Consider the following 19,320-nt stretch of genomic DNA (forward strand, 5'->3'; position numbering starts at 1 on the left):
AGTGAGGAGACAGCGTGGGCTACAGCATAGTTACAATAGCTGTCTTTCCTGAGGTACAAACCCATCTGAATCCACGGCAGTAAGCATGGAGCTGCATGCTGTCGTAAGGCTTAGAGACCAGACCTAACCCTCCATTTCAGAAAGCCATTCTTGCTCTCCAAAGTGTATCCATGGAGTTGTATACATAAATATGCACACATTTGTGTGTGTAATGTATACTCACACATGTATGTATCTAACATGATGCGTGTTTTATATATGTATGTGCTTACACATATTGTCTTCTTATATATGTTCTCAGAAGGAGAATGCAGGACTCTCTTGATTATCATGTAACAAGGATAGGAAAATAAAACGGGCTACACAGCCCCTGAACTTAATGGTTGACAAGGTAAGGGAGAGAATACTTTCTGTGCAGTGTAATAAAGGAAAGGGTGTGGGCCTGTAGTCATACCCCAATTTACATCCTTCTCCTTCACATGTTCTTTAGATATGCAATTTATAATAGCATAATACTATAATAATAACAAATATGAAATGAAGAAATACACAGAAAAATGTGGAGGATTACCTTTTTGAAAGCATTTGCTGGGATTTTTTTTTACTTTTTTACTTTCAAAAGTCAGCAACTTCCTAATTCATTAAACTGTTCAAATCTTGACAATTTAAACTTTTAAAATTATTTTTTTCTTGTACCAATAGTAAAAGAGTTGAGAGAAACATCCCAGAAAATTATGATATTTGGAGCAGCTAGCCAGTTATTGCTAACACATTGGTCCTATTTTTCTGAAAGGCCATGCCAGAACTGTTACTGCTAAAGCATCAGGTTCAGTGTGCAACTGGTAAGAATTCTGCCCCTCGTTGTACCTCTTCTGTAACTTTTCCCACAGGTCTTTTGTCCAGTGAGTGCAGTACACTGTCCTTAATAGCAGCCTTTACCTGGTACTGAGACCATGGTGCAGGAAACTTTGATCAACTCCAAATACAGTGAACTCAAAATAAAGATCTTTTAATGACTCCAAGTGAATCATGAAAAACATTACGATGATACTTTCCTGAAGGCAGATCAACTTTCAGGTTGTGTCTCTAATCTGACTCAGTTTAAGTACTGTCTCATATGTGAATTATAATACAGAGGAGAGTGAGGTTGCCTTTAAATTTTGTCAAAAGGTGCCATCTACCTATTTTATTTTACAATCTGAGAAAAAAAATAGTACGTATTCATATTTCATACACTAGTTACTATTTGCTACTTCTGTTTGGTAGCTTTTGCTTGCTGTGTTCTGGAATGTACTGCTATATATTCGGTTATGGCAACTGAAGGTTGCATTGTTCTTGATGGCAATTCAGTTTTTTCATGTACTTTTTATTGTCCGTGTATCACTTGCAAAACAAGTAATCAGTCTCCTAGATTCTAGATGACCTGCTAGATGATACAGCCTGTTTGACAGGTGCACTAAGCTGCTATGTCTCATATACTTTTTTCTGAAATCAAGAAGATAAAACAGAGCTAAACAAAAAGAAGTGCCTTTTCCTGGAGGGGATGATACTGTCTTACAGCCCATGTTGCCTGTTTCAAAGCTACGTATCTTTAACTCAACAAGCAGAGAGATGATTGTAGCAATCCATTTCAAGAAGTGTCTGTGAGCCATCCTGGTCTAAAACAAGGTCTACACGGCCCTTTGATCACCATCTGCTGTCCCGTCGGGGTACTGCAGGGCTGGGCAGCCTGCCTTCTCCCGCAGAGCCGCAAAGCTCACCAACTTCACGGAGACAGTGCCTTCAAATACTTGGTGCTGCGCTTACATTTAAACCGTGATTTTGCATCCCTTATATATCGCTCATAAAATTTAAATAGAAAGTAGATTAAAAAGTAATTCTGAGGCAAAAAACTGCAAAGTATCTCAGTGAAATTGGCATCTCATGAAAATAAGCAGATTTGGGGTATAAGGTTGTTTCCAGGCTTACTTTGCCTCCTTTGGCACCATCTCTTACAAGTTACACAGTTGTCTGCCTAGGGAAGGTTGGTATATGGAGATGGTAATTCTGGTCATTTCAGAGAAAAAAAAATCTGAAAAGCCAAGTTTGATAAATACCCATAGAAGTTTGTTTAGCCTATGTCAATCAATGACTGGGAACCCATTACTTTGAACAGATGTGAAAAATACAATTAAGAGCAGGAAGAAAGAGGACATAGGGATCAGACCATGTGGAAAAGAAGCAGTAACTAAAAAGTAATAAAAAGGCAAAAGAAGGCTCTCAGAAGTGACTGAAGGTACAAACAGAAGTCAATGTTGAGAGGAACAGAAACTGTGCTCTTATGTTTTCAGCAGCAGCATTAGTAGACACTTGCATTATAGATAGAAATGACAAAAATGCACCATGAATCTCAGTAGATGGATCCAAGAGCAGAAAAAAAAATTATTACACTAACACAAGAGAAAAAAATATTTAAAAATTATTTTTTGGACTGTGCAGTGAGACAGTGTTTCCTTAAACAAATATTGTATTACTACAGCGAGGAATTTAGGATAGAGCTATAGGAAGGATCCACTAAATTTTGTTTGCCACTCTACTACTAGCATTATTACATGTACAAGCTGCCTCAATTGCATCATATGCGCTATGCCAATCAGGCTGTGGTAAGCCAGCAGAAAATTCCCTGACTGAATATTCTTTGCTGGCTTCATGGAGCAGTGTTAGGGGAAATAAAAGGGTTTGTTGTAATATGCATGCTTTTTGCCACAACTTAGGCCACACCAGACTGGAGCACAGGCTGTCATTAACATTCAGGGAGATGTTCACTGTGATTCCAGACCCTTTCCTCTACTGAGCAGGACTGAGGATGGAGTCCTTCATATTTTATCTGTCTCCTGGACTGCCTTACATATGTAATAATAATATTTCAGGGTTTGTGCCCTTTTGCATTTTAAATGTATGAAAAAGTCTGTAAAGGAAAACCTCTCCAGGAATTTCTTGAAGGGGGGTATCTCACTTATTGCTTCATACACAGGATAAAAGACCCGTATTTCTGACTGGCAGATTTTTTCATCTGCCAGGACCATTGACAAATTTTGTGTCAATCTCTCCTCCCTGTGGTCACCACATGACTGAACAGTGCTGCCCCATCACAGCTATGAAATTGCCCCTATGACTGAATGGTTTAGGACCCTGACAATAGTTGCATAGAACCTACACAGCCACAAAGCTCAAATCTGTTTTGGTTTTTAGATATTTTTGTCCTTGTAGAGAATGGAGACTAGAGCAAAAGGCTTGTCTTGCATAAATCTGTAGTATGAAACTCAATTTATAATGAATGTTTGGCATATAATTCTCAAGCGGACATTAATTTTTATACAGTAGAATTTGCGAAATCGGAATTTTACATCTAAGGGTAATCAGACATTTTTGTTAGATTTGACCTGTGCCAGGCTTTGCATAGTGGGTAGCCATCACTGCAGTACTTCACATCTCTTCATGTTCGTTATATTTGTATGAGATTACTTGAAGAATCATTCAAGGGCTTTGGGGGAGTTATGTTGGTTATTGTTAACTGTGCATTAAATTTATAAACCTTGATTTAAAATTGATTTAAAAGTTGATGCTATTGATATCAACAGGACTGGGATTCTAAATGTTAAATGTGTCAAATCAGAATTTGGAGAAATTGCTGCCTTAATTCCAGGCACCTTAAGCCTACTGTTTGTCATCCTAATGCCCTTCTGTTTGATATTTATTTCTTTGGACATAGCTACCTCACTCCTTTTGCAAATCCATGTTAGCATTGATGTCATAAAGTAAGCAGAATGAATGTGTGAAATTGCTTGTAAAATTATCAAACGAAATGAATAGCAAATATGATGACTTTTTATTTAAAGTTGAACAAGGAAACTGTCAGCAATGATGCACTCTCATAATGCTTACTAGAGCTGAACAGTATATATATAAGTCTGTGCAAAAGAGGCAGCTAGGCAGATCTCAGGATCCTCAAGGCTTGTCATAGTTCCAGAAGAGAGAGTAGCAGCTCTTTCTGCAACTGCTACATATCACTTCAAAGTACAAAAGGTAAGATTGATAAGAACTACCAGTACAATCTGTTTGAGCAGGCTAAGTGCATTATCTGAATTGTATTGCCCAAAGTTTGCAACAGAGGTGCAGGATCTTTCAGCAAACTGGTGTTTTCTTCTTTGGTTATCCTCACTGATGTTTGGAGTTAATGACATCATCATTTTAATCTTTTAATGTATTCAATTAGTTCAACAGAGACTGATCCAAAAAAGAGAAATCTACTGTTTGGGTTGCTGAAGCAATTGAAGAAAGGAAGATTAACCATAAGAATATGAAAGACATGCATTGTAGTAAGATTTTAAATTGTGAGATATATAAATTATTGAGTTCTGTATTTTTATCTCCTTTAGCATCTTCTCTAGAAATGTTTAATGAACATGAGTTTAAAAATATTCACTCCTTATATATACTGCCTAAATATGAATCAACAGGGATTAAATTGGCAGAATGCAAACAAACTAAGTGGGTTTGTATAGTCACTGATTTAAAACTGTCCAAGATAGATTGTCACTCCATCACCCTACAGAATGCCACTCCACTGCCCTACTTTTAGATAAGTTTGTCTCAAAGCAACTATTATTTTCTTAGCACTAAAATCTGAAAGGAAAATTTTATAACACAAAAGTAAAAATTAAAGCCTTTCAGTAGTTGCTGTGATTACTTTACAAAGTTTAATTAAGTCTTCCATCTTACTATGGAACTCCTTAGACTGGAAGCATTATATTATATAGAAGCTTCCATGAGGCATTATAGCATGCTTAGGTAAGTTAGATCTAAAATACATCTACCTGAAAAAAGTGATTTCTTTACAATTAGAAATAACTTGCAGTTTCATGTTGATAGAAATTTACTTTATTAGCAGTATCTACTGGTGACCTGAATAATGTAGAGCAAATAAGATCTTTCTTCTGATCAGGAAGTGACTGATTAGCTAAAATAAACTAAGCATATATTATTTTGCTGATTGTCTTTTTCTCTACAAAACATGTTTGTGTTCCTCAGAATAAAATAACAATTTCTTCTTTAAATACTGTAGTTTCTTTAACTTGTCAAAAAAATGCTGATACTGGTTTGGTTTACCAATAGCAAGTACTAAACACTGAAGAAAATAAACTGATTCTTAATTTTTAAAAGAACATATTTGACAGAAGTTTAATACCTTTTGAAAATGCTTATTTTATTAATAAGGATTCTCTTTCTTGAAATAGTATTGCTTTCAAAAAAAATGTATTTATACATCTTTCTTTTTAGTAATCTCCCCAGATTTTGATTTTAAAAAAATTACAAAGAAGCTGAACATGCACTTAATTTTAAACATATTTTTAAATCATAGAGTAGCCAGTGGAATTGTTCACACCTGAAAGCTGTATGGGCCTGAGGCATAAGAGTTAGATCCATGATATATTGAAATCACTAAAGATCTGTTTACTGATTACAGTGGGCTTTGAATTTGGTTTATTATAAATTTCTCACAAAATAATAGCTTTGGTATCTGGTATTACTATAAGGAGGCTGGATTAATGACTAGACTTTTCCTTTCATTCCCCCTCAATGACTTAGGTTTATGTCTAACCTGTATCATGGTTTACCAAAGCTACAGGCAGCTGTAAACTGTTTTTATTTAGTGTTTTAGGTTAAGTAAATTAGACCAAATTGCTAACATACTGTTAATCAGGGCAAATTCACTTATTTATGGTGCAAAAACCAAACCTTATTTGGTGTCTGAATTAATTCATTGGCAGCCATATCAGCTAGCATGGGGGTCACTACATTACAATCAAACCATTTTATAATCACAGCTGTGTCATCACCCAAAGAACAGAGAGAGCTTTTGTTCCATTGTTGGAAGCCTATGAAATGTGAAATTATGCATTCTTTGGGATAGACATTGGATGTCAGTGTTGCACCACCAAATTAGAGCTCCAAATGAAACAGTGTTTGGTACTACAGTTAGGGATATAATAGGACTAACTATATGGCCACTACAGTATTTTTTGGTACTACAGCAAGATATGCGCAAGTGTAGGAATACAATTTCATATATCAAGACATTACAGAAGGCAGAAAAGAGTCTCCATGCACACTGATGAAAAAACGAGCAACATTGGCAGTGGCTGCTGGTGGAGAGAGGGAAATTGATTCCATTGCTTAATAGTACAATAAACAACAACAAAAAATATATTCAATTATTTATTTTCCTTGTTTTAAGATTTGATTAATATGTTTTGATTGCTTTAAGTATTTTGATACTGCCACTGAGTTATTCTAGTAAAACATATATTATTCATTAAGATTTCTTTAAAAGTTAGGCCTACCAGAGTACCAGAAGCAATGCACTCTTCCTAACCATTGGTAAAATATCTGCCAACAGTCAAGCTTCGCAGCTCCAACTCTAAGTTATTTTTAAATAGACAGAAGAAACAGATTTCTTGAAAACCTGCTCTGAAGCTGGACAGACTACCAGGGCAGTAAGGTTTTTGATGTAGAAGTTTATTTTTCCAGTGATGCTCATCTACGGCCACCTCTACCCTAAACACCCCCCCCACATACACACACACACACTTTCACTGCTCAGTGCAGAGACAACTCTAAATCTCAAGACAAAGTAATCTGCACCTTCCCTACACATCATTCCTTCATAACTTTCTTATAGTTTCCTCCAGGCCACAGTGTATTTAAATTCAGCCTATTGTGACAACACGTTAAAATAGAGAACCGGTATGTTTTTACTCAGACTGCCTTACTTTATACATCATTGAATTTCAGTCAATAACTCCTCCAGTGGAGCTGGAGGGGTTCAGCAGAGATTACATTAAGTGGGGAGGGTGCTTTTTGATTGGGTCTTACTTTGCCATCTACTGCTTTACTTCAATGCACTCATGTTTTCTATCTCCCTTTGTTTTTCAGACTGTACTATAAAATTCCATAGGAAAGTGTCATGGATGGCAGAAGGGCTTTTTCAAATACACAAGTATCAGGCCAAGTACATGATGAAATTATTTCTAGTGACATTTTGCTGATGTGAACTCATTGCAACTTCTGTTGCTTTACAGCTTATTAATATTGTGATCCATACTGCTTTTATAGTTAGAATGAATATTTACTATTCATCACTCAATGAATGTGCATTTGCCATTGAATGAATGGCATATTCAACCTCTTTGTCAAGGTCAAAAGTACCTACCCAAATTTTAAATTCACTTCCTTTTCTGTACATCCATTCCATAAACGTAAGTGATCCAAAATAATTTAACAACCTATGCATTTTGTAAGTAGATTTCCTCTCATTTCCTGTTTATTTAAAATATTTTTGAGTATATCAGTCATTAGCTGCTCATAGTCCCTTTTGCACAGGGTTTCTTGACCCTAAAATGAATAGCATTTCTTTTTTCAACAGTTTTTCGTATAGGGCATTATGTGCGAACAGACTAATAATACTACATTAAATAATGAAAATGGTAGCACACATAATTAGGGGATTAGACAATGCCTTATTGGTGACTATTCACTAAAATCTGTAACCATACTACTTGCACGAATAAACGAATCGCTAATGCAAGTAAGGGGTAACAGCTTGGCTGTGGATCACAAAAGCATTTGTACAGACTGTAATACTCTAGTTTATTCTGAATAATCTCACATTAAAGTCAGTGAAACTACTCAAGTTATTACAGTGCACATGTTGAAAACACATATAATAAGGTAGCCATTTTTCTTACATGGTCGAAGCCAATAGAATGACCTGAAACAGTAAGAATTGCATCTGGGATACAATATTTTCTGGTACGATTTATGACCATTAATACGATGTATACACCCCATATCTTTTATATCCTATGCAGCTCCATAATGGAAGCCCTTAGGCTGAAATAAAAGTATTATGTCAATAGTGCAAGAAGCAAAACGACATAGCACTGAACACAAGCCAGTGAGTGGCTTGGTAGTTTGTTTTTTAATAAGAAATCAAACTTATCAATAAGTCATTATTAAGTCTAGAGGCCTAGCACTGCAATTTTTGTTATTTCAAAACAAACTTTTAAAAGGAGAGTGGAGGGCCAGAAGACTGCAGAGCAGCTAATGTGACAGTATTCTTGACAAAGACTTGCTTTGTTTTTTCTCTAGTGAATGAGCTGGAAAAAAAATAAAACTAATGCAAATGCCCTAGTTTTGAAAAAAAAAAAAAACAATATTATTGAAAGAGATTTAATGTTTGCAATCAGCAGAACACAGAGCAAAGGGGATACAGACCTTTATCCTCATATTGCAAAAGTGAGGATACAATTGCTCTAAGCTCACCTTGCAGTCTAGAATACAGGCCAGAACAGAGACTGTATCTTTTGAATGCCTACCCAAGGCACTGCAGTCTCCATCCGCTGGACATAGGCCCCATCCTCACAGGGTCTCAATATCTGTAAGTTTAGATCAGCATTAAAGATGTCTCTTTTCAATGTAATTTATTCAGACAGATGTAAAGATGATTACATTTTTCTTTGTTGCCTTATTTCTGTTTTGACAGGCAATGAAAATGAAAAGCATTTATTTTGTTGCTGGGCTCCTTTTAATGATAGTTCAAGGCAGCTGGCAAAATCCTCTTCAGGATACAGAGGAGAAATCAAGGTAAATTCTTTAGATCAAACTCCTAGAAACACTTGGCCTGAACTTTGTTTTCTTATAGTTTTAAGCAAAATATACTATGACTTAAAGATTTTTTTTATACTATTACACAATATTTAAACTACCAGTTTTTAATATTGTGAAGTATAGCACAGAAGTTTACAAACAGGTATTACAAACAATAGCTGCCTTAGTTATCCAAGATGATCTTTTCATTGCGCAGTATCAAATCTGCTATCTTAATTCATTTTACTAGCCAGCTAGTGATTAGTATGTCACTTGCTTTCACTTTGTGAGAGTTTAAAATAGAATTTTTAAGAGAAGTCAACGCACCTGTAGAATGTACTATAACCATTGACAACTAACAATTACTAAACTTTTCACAGATCACTCAAAGCTTCCCAGTCTGAACCATTAGATGAATCGAGACAGCCGAATGAAGTGAAACGTCACTCACAAGGCACATTCACCAGTGATTACAGCAAGTACTTGGACACTAGACGAGCTCAGGACTTTGTGCAATGGTTAATGAGCACTAAAAGAAATGGGTAAGCATTTTGGTCACATTGCTGTAAAAGTCCATATACAGACACAGCTAAAAATCTAGCTGAATTCAATTTCTTGATTTTAACTTCCTATCACAGACCACGTGTAATCCTCAAATAAGTACTTAAGGAAAATTTATATATAATTTTAACATTATGTGCAAAATCATCAAAAGGATTTGGATAAACTGAGTGAATTTTACCTGTGAATTTACACCATCTAAAAAGACTATCTCAGCCTATTCAGGACAGATTGTTCCAGTGACTTAAGTTCATTAGGAATAAGATATGTAAATATCATGTAAAGGTCTGGGCCATTAGGCCTTAATAAAACTTTCCTATCTATGGATTCTCTAATCCTGGAGTTTCACTGTGAAGAGGAAACTGAGGTTTAGGTTTAAGTTGACCACTGGATATTTTACCATTGCCACAAGTATACTCCTAAGGCATGAGTTAGCATGTTTTTAAAATACTCTTTGATTAAACACAAGCTACCAAACTGATAGCAAGAATAATGTAAAAAGATGTAAGTCTATGCACTCTGTTCTAGAGATCTGCCCACAGAATTAACAAATCTATGACATTAATGCTTTTAAATCTCTGAGGGAGTCTTTAAAGTATAAAGTAACAATTTCTAGGTATTGTACTAATTTAAACTCATAAGCCTGAAATTATTTATAATTTTCCTCTATCAGTCATGGTCATTTATCATAATATTTAAATAATAACCAATAAAATCTCATCAGCTTATGCATGTTCTGCAATGTATTGGTAACAATGATCTAATGATTGTGGAATTCCACTACAGGCAACAAGGACAGGAGGCCAAAGAAAATGACAAATTCCCGGACCAACTCTCAAGGTATTCTAGTTGCCACAACTTGTTACACAAATAGATTCTGAGATAATTTTCTGTTAAACAAGAAAGAAAACAACTAGTATTATTTACAGTGTTACCGCAATCTAAGAAATACCTATCAAAGACATCATCTGACACCTGGTTTTTAAAAGGAAAGAGGAAATGTCTCTTTGTTATTTATTCCTGTACCTGTGTTCTATAGTTATGTGCAGTGGCTTCAAGGAATACAACACAATGAGAACAGATTTCAGAAAAGGACATTTCAAGTAATAAAAGTGATTTGAGAATAACCTAAAGAGAAAAACTTGGTACAGGAAAGGCTGAAGGAAAAAGAAAAAAATAAAAATCTGTTGAGGAAAAGAAAGCATGTGAGAAGATTAATGAAAGGAAAATGGCCAGGCACCAATTTGCTGGAGCTGATAAAACATGCTGAGCCCTAAGCATTCAGTCCCATGTTGCATAAACTGCTTATTACATGAAAGGAGAATGCAAGACCTGCTGGAGGCCATAATTTTGTTTCTTGACAATGTTTTTGGGAGAAGGTTGTGGGAATTGGAAATTTGAAACAAATAAGGCAGAAACCCCACATTTTTGCTAACCAGATTGAAAAGCCTGTATTAATTCTTCCTTTTGTCAGAAATTCCAGAGACCATAGTCTGGATCACAAAGATCATTCCGTTCAAAACACTGTCAATATCAGTAACAAATCTGTAATAATGTTTCAGCTTCAATTGAACAACATATCTCAACAAAATTAATGTTTCATTTAAAATGTTCCAAACAACTCTAGTTAACATGCTGATAAAAAGTGCAGATGGTACTAAATTAGGAGGAATGGTGAAATCCCAAGAAGAAAAATAATAGATCTAGAGCCCCTGAAAAGTGGATAGAAATCAGCAAATTCTGAAATAGAAATGTTACTTCTGGAAAATATTCCATTATATATCTACTTCTAAGTGGAGCTTGTTTTCCTAAGGGCCAGTGTGACATAATTTGCGCTATGCCAGAGGAAGAAGCACAATGAGGTGTAGGAAAGGCAAAACCAATCATCTTTCTCTATTATGCTGAAGGTGAATAGGCTTGACATTGTTCCAAGATTACCACTTGGCCGGATTGATGATTAAAAGGGTTTTCACAAAACATTCAAAATGTAAATTCGATAGGAATTATGTCTCAACAGACTGGCTAAGAAATAATGAAGATGAAGGTAGGAGTGGCTTAATGCAAATTTTTAGGTTAACACAAGAGATAACAAAAAGTATGTCTGTATAATACAATACAGATTGTTGATCATAGCTAATTAATCTAGCAGATGATCATTACAATGCAGCTATAATTGCTTTCAGTACCTGATTTGATTTGTTCAGAACTAGTTCAGGCATCTCTGCACAAAACTATTGTACAGCACAGGCAATGCCCTCAGAACTGTAATATTACCAAGAAAAAAATAATAAGTAATTTGAGAAGCGAAAAAAAACCCTCTCACTAATAAGAAAGACTAGTCTGGTGGGTGAGAAATATAACTCAATAAAGGTTAAAAGAAAAATTAAGTCCTCATGCAGCCTGCTCCTACAGTATTGCTCTTCTTTCAGCAATGCAATCTCCAAGCGTCATGCTGAATACGAGAGACATGCTGAAGGCACCTATACCAGTGATATCACCTCTTATTTGGAAGGTCAAGCTGCCAAAGAGTTCATTGCTTGGTTAGTGAATGGACGAGGAAGAAGAGAGTAAGAATCCATTCCTATTACTAAATTTTGCTTTGCTTTTGGGGTTAGAAATCAAGTCTGATGAAACCTTGATGTATTTTTGATCATTCTTGCTGTACTTCATGTTCTTTTTTTGTAAAAGAAGATATTCTGTGGGTGTTAGGCTTCCACTTTACATTAAGTTTCAGTACCGATTAAAACAACCTGTTCATTATGCTGTTACAGTCTAAAAGGTAAAGTTATAAATGTCAACATATCTAAAACTAAATCTCTAACATCCTCTACCTACCACCTTTGCCCCTTCACATAAGGTTGCTTAGAGTCTTCATCTATCACTGAGTTGATTCAAGTCAGCATCATCTTAAATTACTTTCTCTTCTTTTCCCTTTCACAGTCCATCTTTTCCCCTGTAGTATTTCCAAGATGAAATTTTTACAATGTCATCAGCTATAGTCCATACGCTGCTGATCATTCCCAGCAGTGACTGATGACTTTTTCCCTCTCCCCATGCCCCACAAAGTGTCCCCAAGTTGCTGCTGTGAAAATAACTACAACTTCCTACAACTATGAATTATTTTCTTTTTTAAGACACCTCTACTTCTTCTGCTATAGTTCAGAGCTTCCTGGGTGCAGTGCTCCACAGTTTTGACCTACCCGTGTCTCTGGTTTCTTTCATTAATATCTTATTCTTCCCATACTCATTGCAGATTGCTCAAGCCTATTCGCTTCATGTACTCATGGCTTTACACCTTTTTTCATGATAGTCTTACACTTAAAATGTCATCGCCTTCAATCTCATCTGTCTCCAACTCTGCATTTTGGAAGCTACACCATGCACATGACACTCCTCACTTTTTACCTGGTCCATACTTATTTGTGCCTTTAGACTGTAAGCTCTTCGGGGCAAGGATTTCAGTTCATCCTCTGATCATATATTCTACCAGCTGTAAAGTACTATGTAAGTCTCTTGCATTATATAAAAATAATAATAATAACAACAATAAAATACAACCTGTAAGACAAGATTGTGTGTTGTAGTCAAGGAAAACTAAATAGGTAGAAGTAACTTTTGTGAATAATGATGATTTCCTGAAAACACAGAGTTAAATAAATGAGGTCAGCTGTCAGCTATATATAGAGAGAACAGAAAGGCTGGTGCCACTTCATAGTGATGTTGAGATTTGCAGTTCTTTTTCTGTCATGTTTTATTTTCATAAGCAGAAATAGGGTATTTCAGTATCCATAAGACAGAAATACAACCTAGCTGTGATGAACTGCACTCAGAAACCTAGACAATTAAATGTAGATCATCCTTCTGCTTTCCAATACTTAGTATTTTTTGTGGTCAAACTTGTATATAGCCTTCCCTGAAATTATTGCAGGAAAAGAACCAGTTTGCCTGTCATTGGTTCCAGAGCACAGTGTGCTTCAGCATCAGCACACCTTAATGGAACCCATTAAAATATTTGTATCTTTAATGAGATGAAACAAGAGAGAAATGTTTCTGAATCAGGTTCTTGGCATAATGGTTTTCCAGTGGTCAAAAAAAGGATAGAGCAAGAATAAGGATCTGATTCCAAATATAAAATGCTTTTGTACAGCATATAGATTTTATACTGGTGTTGTAACTGGGTTATTTTACCCCCCCAAAAAAGTTGCTGTTCTTAATATCTAAACACTTACGCAGTATAATTTTAAGTATATAACTAGGACTAGAGTACAATTAAAACAGAAAAAAAATGGAAAAAAGTCTGAAAATGACTATAATGCTTTAATAGTGATATTTCTTAAATAATGATTCTTAGTAAATATACTCTGAATTTTATTGATGCTTAGTCTGCTTGGCACAGGCATTTAAGACACATACATTTTTGCATTGGCATAGGCATTTCAGACACATATATTTTTGCATGTATGGCTTTTTCAGAAATGCAAGAGAGGAATTTAGACTCACCTGAAGTCCTCATACAGTAAAGGGAGACTTCCATGCTTTATTCTATTATGAAAATAATGCCTCAAAAGATGTTCTAATATACATCATTCTACACTGAGCCATAACATCAGGCTCAACCCTTAACTCCTTAAAATCAGTGGAAATGTGCAGTGTATTAGAATCCTGTCATAAGGTCCTTTTAAACAGTTTCTTTATTTCGATATGCAAATTGTTTGATAATTTCTTCCCTTTGAAGTTTCCCAGAAAAAGCTCTTGTGGCTGAAGAAATGGGCCGAAGACATGCAGACGGCACTTTCACAAGTGATATCAACAAAGTCCTTGATGACATGGCTGCCAAAGAATTCCTAAAATGGCTGATTAATGCAAAAGTTACCCAAAGGTACCTAAATTTTGATTGTCATTCATAATATATTGTGGGTTTAAATGTATTTGTCACACATAGAGAAAGTACTGCTAATTTTTCTCTAAACTATTGACATAGTATCTAACTGTGTTACAAACTTTATTACAGACAGTGCTTAACAAGGATAAGACACAGAACTCATTCCAAATATAACTTGCGTTTTCCATCAGTGGTGAACCTATATAATAATTTCCTGTGTAACTTCAGGAGAGGTTTGCCACTGAATATTACCAGAAGTAAGGTCATATTAAATTACTGAAAAATAAAACTCTCCTTTGCATGGGCATTATGAAATCAAGGAATATTTATGGGTAAAATTACACCAAATTGATTATTTTTTAAAGACTTTGATATAAAACATTGGCTTAAATTGTGGATTGTCAATGGGGTACTGTAACCTGAGTTCCTGAAAGATAACTAATTAAGAACTCTGCTTTAGTGTGCCTGTGTATAGGCAAAAGCTCTTAGCAAAGCAACATTTTCTATGTGAGGTCTGTGAACAGTTTAATATTTAAGAATTGTTAACATTAACAAAGCATTTCAATGCCAACTTAAGGCACATGTGAGTGCCCAGATCTTTTAAAATGTTGGATATCCACTCTGTAAAAATTAATTACTTTTCATATTTGGACTACTACTGAAGCACCCAAAACAATTAGTTGATCTTGGAAATCTGAAACAACTAATATTGTCTCAAAAAGAAAACCTTTAGAAACTATAGTTAAAATACAGGTTTTATTAATATTTTAATACTTTTTTGTGTGTGTTAATAGATCATCATTGAAATAAACTACAAAAAAAAAATATATTAGAAACTATCCAAAAGCTTTTCCTTTAGGAATTTTTTTTCAGTCTGTTATTATAGAGAGGCATTGAGGGGTCTGTGCAACTAACATCTGCTAACTCTTAAACAGAAAAAATATGTTCCACACATATTTCATAAATCTTTGGTTGTTTATAATATGCCCTAATTGCTGCTGCTTTTTTTTTCCAGGGACCTTTTGGGAGAATACCAGTAAAAACGCAGAATAAAAATGGGACAAATGAAGATCTTCATTGCATCAACTGCCAGTTATTAGGAGATTCTGAAATCTGTATTCTGTCATTTGCATTTGGTGTAACAAAACTATGTCACCTTGCATGCCAGGAAATAATTGTACTATAGTTTAGTGTTGCCAAAGGTTTATATATGGAAAACCTACTGTCTAAGGAATGAGTATCTTAACAACTTTAAATGAAAGTTCCATATCTTTGTATTTTCCATTTATTAGGACTGAAGTAACTCCATTTATATTTAATGATAAAATTATTTTTCTAAAAAGTGGACTTCTACACACAAAGGATTCAATCATAAACTGTATGTGTTATTTGTAAGGGGCTGGCAGTTACAAATGCCTGAGAAGTGAATATCCCTCTTAAAACCTTTGTTATAAAAAGGCTAAGCTTTAAGGATATTAAATGATAGCCTTAAATAAATTTTTTCAAGCTTCTTGTCTGTTGACTTTTCATGCGTATATTCCTTGTGCCTCTTTGCACTCCGTTTCATTTTACTCTAATATTTTAGTGTTGCTGAGATCTTGGAAGTGGTTTGTTTGGTATGATAAAACAAACTCAACATTTTGTTTTGTCACATTTTCTCTATAATGATTCCCAGAAAAGAGCTGTGTGAACCTGGAATTATCTTTAGCTAAAAAAGAAATCATATAAGATGAAGCTAGAGGGGGGAAACAAGTCTGCCCAGACAAGTACTCTTCACTAGCATAAATTCTGGTTTCTCAGCAAAATGAGGAGGACAGCCTTGACTTTGATAGTAGTAGAAACTGCCATGTAATTTCTTCAAATTTCATAAGATTGCCAAGTAATGCCAACTCAAATGGCTCTGGGGTCACTTTAACCTGTACTGTATTCTTTTCTTCCTTCTTCCTCTCGGAACTGCTTTGTTCACCATGTATTGTGTTCAGCAACATTGTACAGTAACTTATAAGCACAACATTCCTGTAGCCTGAGCCTTATTATGGTGACAGAACATTTGGCTTGCATCTTAAGTGTTTCCAGCAATCCAAACTATTATACTCCCAGCTGGCCAGGGCATGTTTTTGCAGGTGTATGACAGTAGCTACAGCTCCCAAATAGCCATGGGTGCTGTTACACACCTTTTCCTTCTGATAACGACCCAAACATCCTTTTCTCCCCTTGCTAGAATAGCATTATGCCAGGTGTGTATATTAAAAGGTCCTAAAGAGCAAGTGGTTTAAGTGAAAGCAATGGGTTTAGCAAGTACCTAGTAGAAGTTGCTGTGAAGCAGGAGTGCTGTTGAATAAGAACTAGCACCTCTGTCCATTTGTGTTTTAAAGGCATCTGAAACTTTCACTGAGGTCTAGAATTTCTGGACAAATAAGATTAGATTCTTCTCCCAAAGTGCTACAAGAACCAATATTCTGATTTCAGATCAGGGCTGATCATATCCAACTTGGCATCTAGAACAGCTTCTCCACAGCAACAGAAAGCTGTTCTAACATCCCAACTTGAAACAATTAAAACTCAATAGAACCTTGCACTAAAAAAGAACAAAACCAAATATAGCATCCAAAATACCACTGGAAATTAAAAAGGGGGAGAGAAAAATGTACACATATCTGTTATTTATTTAGTCCCACTTTTACTCAGTGGTTTCATTCCAAGTGCTTCTAGAATGGAAAAAAAACTTCAGTTACACAAAGTTGGGTCCACATGGTCAAGGCTCAAATGGCACAGTTAACTCTTCTATTTCCACAGATTTGAGCAACTGTCTTTAAAATGTCTTATTCCATTATGTCCAGAATATTTAATGCTATGAAGGACAGGCTTCCTGCGTTACAAATCCATTTACTTGTGATGTCTGTCATCAGTGCCTTTGAGCACCTCCTAAAGATGGCTTTGTCAGCTATGAAAATACTGGTTTCCCACATTTTTACAAATTACATGCTTTTAGGAAGAGAAGAGTATAAATTACTTTCTCAAAGTTATGCAGCTTTTCTGGAACACGGCAAAAATATTTAACCTCTAATTTTCTAAGTCCCAATCTAGATCACGAATTAAAAGACACCCTTTCTTCACAAATGATATGAAGTTGAGCATGTTCCAGAAGTTCCAAACATGTTTTAGCTCAACAGGACTAGGACTTACACATCCTGAAATCACAGAAAAAGTCCATTTGGGATCAAAAACAAGGTATGTGCTGGATATTTCTTATACGTGCTACATGAAATTCAGTTAATGTTACAAACATAGGGAAAAAAAAAGTACCAGTCACTTCTTTAAAAAGTGTCTTTACTGGACAATAGCTACCCATGTCTGCAGGCTGAGAGCAGAATAGCTGCACCATTCAAGCCTCTAGAGAATTGCTATTTTATGTCTTAGTTTTAATTTTGTGGTCTGGTAAGGGAGAGATATAATTCTAGGCCTTACATCCATGAATGGTACATTGGTAGAGAAATTCACGAAAAGTGGCCTGAAGATTCCTTTTAAATAATACATGGTTTTCAAAGTCCTCAGGCAATGGAGCAACAGCTGTCAGTTATCATGTTGATTGCATTGCCTGTGGTGCTGCTGCTTGAATAAGGGGGCTTGAATTTGATTTTGGCAAATAAAGGCAAGCAAGTAGCACTGCTTAAGGGAATCATGTTTCAGGAGCATGTTTCAGTATTACCTATGGGGCTATGGTCTCATCCACCGTCAGAAACATTGAACTTTCTTCCAGTCAAGGACCCAAACTTGGTATAACTTTTTAACCTCAAATGCCCTAGTGTGTATGAGGGGTCTTGACTGGAATGCTATAAAAAATGGTACTGCTGCGATGCCCCTCTGCACCTGATGCGAGTTTTACATCTAGAAAAGAGTTAGGTTATGGGTTCCATCTTATTTTAAACATATTGTAAATGTATCATACATGCAGTTTATGGTTCATAAAGAGACAATCTGTCAGAGTACCACAAGCACAACCATTGAAGTCATTTTGGAGACCATGGGTATTTTGATCAGACAGGAGGAACTTGAGATTTTTTTTCAAGATGTAGAGAATTACTGCCAGGAACTATTGCAACTAAATAGAAAACATACTCTGCTAAACTGACTCCTACTGGATCACCCAGGTGGTTCTGAGTACAGAATTAGGTCCCATAAGCCTCTCTGGCACGACCAGAGTCAGAAGAACTGTAGATTATTAGACATTCTGATCTAGGCGCAGGAACTCAGATTTCCAAAAGTACCAAAAACTGTTTGCCCACTGAAACTAGCAGAAGTCAAGCATATGATTTGGCAGTGTAGGTTTCTTTTTTATTATTTCTTAGAATTAACCACTGAGAAGGATTAAAACCTTGCATACAATCTCTCAAAACATCAATTATCAAGTAACCTGGCTATGAAAAGCTTGGGAACTTTCAGGTACGTTTTATCATTCCATTTATCACAAGACTGAGATTATAACTTGACTGGTTTATACTTCGAGATGCAGGGATGATCACTACTTAGGTATTTAGAAAATAAAGCAGAGATTGGCTGAATTATGTTGCAATTCCCACTCACTGGGAAAAGGAAAATTCACCCCAAGGCATGGGGAGGTGTTTTTTTTATTGTTGGTAAAATGAGTGAGTGCACAGACTAACAGATATTTAAGAGGGGCTATAAAACAATCTGAAATTCTGGTCATGCATCTCACAGCATATATGGCATACTAGTTTGAAAACTAATGTTGAAGACTTCTATTTCACAGTGATTTTACTTTATAAAAGTGGATTTAACAGTACACAGAAATTACCATTAAGCTAGCTGTGAATTTACACGATGTTACATCTGCCACTGTAAACATACAGAGCTGTATGGAACCACTATCAGGGCAAATTAATGGTATTTCTACGGTAAATCGCTATAGCTAGCACCATATAAATTTAAAAGTAGTACTAACCACTACCTTCAAGCTGAATGGTACACAATAGTGAGCTGAGCATAACACTACTTAGCGATGCTCAGCTTTTTAAACAAATGCTTTACAGTTTCGATCTCCAGGTTATATTCAGTCTTTCCCACTAATTAGTCCTAATACCTCAACACATACTCAAAATTCTCCTTGGAGATGGAATTGGCTGATGTGATAAACCAGGGTCATCTTCAGAGCTAGATTTAAACTTTTA

General features: G+C 35.6%; 1 protein-coding gene across 4 annotated transcripts; it reads left to right on the top strand.

The window, feature by feature from the left end:
• The first annotated feature begins 3,910 nt into the window (after positions 1–3,910).
• On the top strand, positions 3,911–15,642 carry GCG (glucagon). Of its 4 annotated transcripts, XM_062611049.1 has the most exons (8): positions 3,989–4,064; positions 6,974–7,051; positions 8,585–8,685; positions 9,069–9,230; positions 10,036–10,089; positions 11,679–11,816; positions 13,985–14,128; positions 15,147–15,642. In XM_062611049.1, the coding sequence occupies exons 2-8, from the start codon at positions 7,007–7,009 to the stop codon at positions 15,169–15,171; spliced, it is 669 nt and encodes a 222-aa protein (XP_062467033.1). In that variant the 5' UTR covers positions 3,989–4,064; positions 6,974–7,006; the 3' UTR covers positions 15,172–15,642. The 4 variants fall into 4 exon arrangements, with proteins under 4 accessions (XP_062467034.1, XP_062467036.1, XP_062467033.1 ...); XM_062611050.1 differs by lacking the exon at positions 6,974–7,051 and having other exon boundaries at positions 3,911–4,064; positions 8,583–8,685; XM_062611052.1 differs by lacking the exon at positions 10,036–10,089 and having other exon boundaries at positions 3,957–4,064.
• Positions 15,643–19,320: the final 3,678 nt, after the last annotated feature.

The sequence above is a fragment of the Pezoporus occidentalis genome, unplaced genomic scaffold, assembly GCF_034315485.1.
Source record: "Pezoporus occidentalis ecotype Australia unplaced genomic scaffold, CSIRO_AGI_Poc_V1 ctg150, whole genome shotgun sequence".
NCBI classification, from domain to species: Eukaryota; Metazoa; Chordata; class Aves; order Psittaciformes; family Psittacidae; genus Pezoporus; species Pezoporus occidentalis.

What these genes read in the sequence shown, in the direction of transcription:
- GCG (XM_062611049.1), top strand. Translation starts at nt 7,007, where the DNA reads ATGGATGGCAGAAGGGCTTTTTCAAATACACAAGTATCAGGCCAA. An exon ending in ATGAGCACTAAAAGAAATGG is followed by an intron (nt 9,231 to 10,035) that starts GTAAGCATTTTG and finishes ATTCCACTACAG; the next exon opens with GCAACAAGGACAGGAGGCCA. An exon ending in AATGGACGAGGAAGAAGAGA is followed by an intron (nt 11,817 to 13,984) that starts GTAAGAATCCAT and finishes TTCCCTTTGAAG; the next exon opens with TTTCCCAGAAAAAGCTCTTG.